We start from the raw sequence: 4,806 nt of genomic DNA on the forward strand, positions 1-4,806 counted from the left end.
CGTGAATCGCTACATTTAACGTTCTGTCATGTGCTGATGTTTTTTTTTACATGAGGCGTTATTTGGCTAAAGAAAATTTATTGAAATAATCTTTGGTTTTCGGTCTGATAAATGATTGTACAATTTCTTTTCAGACAAGTTCTAATTTTGATGAGTGAAGTAGTAAACTCTGCCCCCTCTAGATCCACGCACGGATATTTAATCAATATTCCTCTATATAGTTTTGGTGGCCATCCTGACATTGTTTTGATATCGATGTCAGTTACATTGTGTTTCTTTCCTATCAATCAGACCACAATAATCAATTTTCAATTTGAAGTCGATATCAAATAATTCTTCACTCCCACCACTTACATATAACTTAATTCCTTCTTTAACCATAAACCTAACCTTAACCAAACTTAACCCTTACATGTAGAACCTAAGCTACATCTCTCAAGTTTTAAACGCAACCATTATTTCACAACTTATAACAAACCTCATAACTATAGGTATAACCGTTTTGAAACTTTCAATCCCTACGAAACCCATCTTTGTCGTTACAGTATCGAAAGACTTGTTATTTTAAAAAAAATAATGTAGAAATGTATATCAAAGATCGATATCAATTTCTTTGGAAAGATAGCCCCTTAAAATGTTCTCCAAGCTGTTGGTATGATCTAATCTAAAAAAAAAAAAAAAAAAAAAAATTTTTTTTTTTTTTTTTAGATTAACATGGTATTAATACATGTATGAAAGGTATTATTATACTTTTTAGCTCACCTGAACAAAGGCTCACGTGAGCTCTTCTGATCAAAATTTGTCTGTTGTCTATCGTCGTCGTCGTAAACTTTTCACATTTTCGACTTCTTCTCAAGAAGCGCTGGGCCAATTTCAACCACACTTGCCACAAAGCATCCTTGGGTGAAGGGCTTTCAACTTTGTTCAAATGAAGGGTCATGTCCCTTTCAAAGGGAAGATAACCACAAAAATGCAACAATAGGGTTGGGTCATTTAAAAATCTTCTTCTCAAGAACCTCTGGGCCAGAAATGCTGAAAGAACAAGGTACGGTTGTATACATAAAAAGGCCCAAAAAATTTCTCTCTATAAAATGTGTCTGGAATTAACCTTAATCAGTGTTTTAAGAAAGTAAAATAAATGCCAGGTATACTATGTCAACAAAATCAGAATGATAGTCCTAAATGGATAGCATTATGACATCATGAATAAGACATTTCCCGCCTTTTTCTCAAAATAAGCCTGAAAACTGTCAAATGTCATACAAATTATTGCTCAGGAAAAGATGTGCGCATTTGTCGAGCAAAATGAAAATGATATATATTGTGTATTATTTTGAGATGAAAAACATGCTTCAATATGAATTTGCTCGACGCATGCGCTGTATGTTTTCTAAAAGGAAAACCACCTGAATTTGTGGATATTTTCATTGAAAATGGCATTTTTGCAATTTTATGCCAACTTCAAGCTCTCGTCATATCACACAAATCATTTTGCTGATCAAACTGAGTAAATTTTGGGTTTGCTAAACTATTCCTTAATTGAATGCCAGGATTTGAGCTCCAAGTGAAATCATCAATATTTTGGGCCAGATGACTGTAGAAATTGTACCTACTTCTTTACTTGAAAACTTCCTGACACAGTACAGATTCAAGTTTGTTGAAATCATGGCCCCCGGGGGTTGGATGGGGCCACAATAGAGGATCAAAGTTTTACATACAAACAGGGGGGGGGGGGTCAAAGTCTTGCATATAAAATATATAGGGAAAATCTTCTTCTCATGAACCACTGAGCCAGAATAGCTGATATTTACATGAAAGCTTTCTAACATAGTGCAGATTTAAGTTTGTTCAAATCATGGCCCCCGGGGTAGGATGGGGCCCCAATAGGGGATCAGTTTCACATACAAATATATAGGGAAAATCTTTAAAAATCTTCTCAAGAACCACTGAGCCAGAAAAGCTGATTTTTACATGAAAGCTTTCTGACATAGTGCAGATTCAAGTTTGTTCAAATCATGGCCACCGGGGGTAGGATGGGGCCACAAGGGGAGGGGGGGTGTTTCAAAGTTTTGCATACACATATATAGGGACAATCTTTTAAAATCTTCTTCTCAAGAACCACTGAGCCAGAATAGCTGATATTTACATAAAAACTTCCTAACATAGTGCAGATTTAAGTTTGTTCAAATCATGGCCCCCGGGGGTAGGATGGGGCCACAATAGGGGATCAAATTTCTACATACAAATATAGGGAAAATCTTTAAAAATCTTCTTCTCAAGAACCATTGGGCCAAAGAAGTTGACATTTACATGGAAGCTTTCTGACATAGTGTAGATTCAAGTTTGCAAAAACCATGGCCTCCAGGGGTAGGTTGGGGCCATAATAGGGACTACGGTTTTACATGCAAATATATATGGATAGTCTTCTGATATGGGCCAAGGTAACTCAGGTGAGCGATGTGACCCATGGGCCTCTTGTTTCAGTTGATATCGTTTAGAACTACATTATGATTAACGAAACGTATTCAAAACTAGTTGTAAATGTACATACGATATTTAAAAAAAAACCTCAACAAAATCTTCCACTCGTCCTGTAATCAGCCACCGTACATATGCTTAAAAATAACATTTCTTCGGTCATATTTCATAAATCAATTGATTATTCTATCAATTCAGTCAGTGATTAAGGATAAAATTGAATTCACGTATAATGGTTAAATATGCATTATCAAAACGCAAAATACCCCGTTTGAGAGATATAATTCGACGGTTTTTTTCTCTCAACATTTCCCCTAAAATTTATTCATAATTTCGAAGGTAAAGCGCTTCCAGTTCTTTCAAATGCCTGTTTAGTCATTAACAATAAAAGTTAATTAATTATCATGATTTTGATTGATAAAATATCAGAAAATTTAATACTAAAACATATGTTTTTGACGATGGACATATTAACTGGGTCTGTTTTAAGTCAACGTTGTCATCAAGAAATGTCAAAGAGACCAAGGAAGCATTCGCGGGCAATATAAATAGCAGAACCAACCGGTAGTTGATTACAAAGATCGGGGGTACGCGACAAAGAATCCACACAACGACATAAAGTAAGAAATCTGTCTTGATAAATGCAAAAAGATTAAATCGTGACATCTTCTTTATAAAGTTTTCGTATACATGTTGCTTTCATGACAATTTCATTACTTTGCATGTGTTTTTTGTAGACGAAAATGTTGGCTCTTGCTGTTTTGGGAATCGTCTGTGGTCTTTCTTCTGCCACTTACCCTGGGTATTATCCTCAGAACGGATACCAGACTGGTTTCTCTGGATTCAGGCAACCAGGATCGTCAAGTTTCCTCTATTCTCCTTTCTCCAGTGGATTTGGTTCTACAGGGGGTTTGAACACTGGGTTCGGTACCGGTTTTGGTACTGGTTTAAACAACGGCGCTTTGGGAGGACTTTCTGGTTTTGGAGGAAACACTGGATTTGGATCCTCCTATCCTGTAACCTACGGGGTTGGTTTTCCTGGGAGTAACGTAGGTGGCTTAGGAGCCGCTGGACTCGGTGGCATAGGAGCCACTGGACTCGGGAGCGTACTAGGCGCTGGACTCGGGGGAGTAGGAACCACTGGATATGGCTTAGGAACCACTGGATTCGGTCTAGGAACCACTGGATTTAATGGTCTTGGATTATCTGGATTTGGTAGACCCACCGGATATAACTATGGAACTTATCCCTCTTTCACAGGCGGACAAGGATTTGGTGGAGCTGGTGGATTCGGACCTACTGGTGGATTCGGTGGATTAGGATCTACTGGTGGATTTGGACCTTCTGGTGGATTCGGACCTTCTGGTGGATTCGGTGGATTAGGATCTACTGTTGGATTCGGACCTTCTACTGGATTCGGACCTACTGGTGGATTCGGTGGATTAGGATCTACTGGTGGATTCGGACCTTCTGGTGGATTCGGTGGATTAGGATCTACTGTTGGATTCGGACCTACCGGTGGATTCGGACCTTCTGCTGGATTCGGACCTTCTGGTGGAGTTGGCAGTACCTTAGGATACCCTAGTTACCCAAATCATTATGGCAAACGTAGCAGTAAGTAAAACTCAGTACGATAGGAGAGCAAATTCATCTTTTATCTGGAAATATCTCTTCCAAGTTTCATGTTGTGTGTGAAAGTACATTTATTCAGAAATAACATAGATTACTTGCAAAATTAAGCTTTATCTAGCAATCATACTTTTTGTTCAAAGTTGTAATGGATAACAGTATGGGGGAAAATGAAAGCTCAATTCTTAAACTTATATTCCAATATTTTCCTTATCTTCAAGAAGCAGTTGACGCTAGATGAATACCATCTATTTTGTTTTCTTCTTTTTTCAGAAAAAGTATACTAAGGAATCGCTCTAATGAATGTGGGATAACAACAGACACCAACATCTGCTTATTTGTTTTTTTAATACATGTATATTGCAATTAATAATTCTGATTTGTCATTTATCATATCTTTGACAACATATGTCCTCAAAATATATTGTCGGACAATGACACATTTAATGTGTGCTATAGATCTATCCGTCATAGACTTGATTATGTAAACACAGCTTTAAAATTCTTTAAATCAAATGTAATTGGCATTACTCGATATTTGTATTTCAAGTTCTATATTACATATGTAAGTACACGTACTATCTATTTACATAATTATGTCGGATAGAAATTGACTGACAGAGATGATACAAATAATTTAAACAAGACGGTTTCCCTAGTAATGATAGCTACCAGTGAAATCACACCTTTGTTGTGTAA

At 37.0% G+C, this 4,806-nt stretch overlaps 1 protein-coding gene across 1 annotated transcript; it reads left to right on the top strand.

Moving 5' to 3' along the window:
* Positions 1–3,149: 3,149 nt before the first annotated feature.
* LOC130050065 (uncharacterized) lies at positions 3,150–4,524 on the top strand. Its single transcript, XM_056148638.1, has 2 exons — positions 3,150–4,092; positions 4,381–4,524. Exons 1-2 carry the CDS (start codon positions 3,222–3,224, stop codon positions 4,392–4,394), a joined length of 885 nt encoding a protein of 294 aa, XP_056004613.1. The 5' UTR covers positions 3,150–3,221; the 3' UTR covers positions 4,395–4,524.
* The last annotated feature ends 282 nt before the right edge of the window (positions 4,525–4,806 follow it).

The sequence above is a fragment of the Ostrea edulis genome, chromosome 9 (assembly GCF_947568905.1).
Source record: "Ostrea edulis chromosome 9, xbOstEdul1.1, whole genome shotgun sequence".
Taxonomy (NCBI): Eukaryota; Metazoa; Mollusca; class Bivalvia; order Ostreida; family Ostreidae; genus Ostrea; species Ostrea edulis.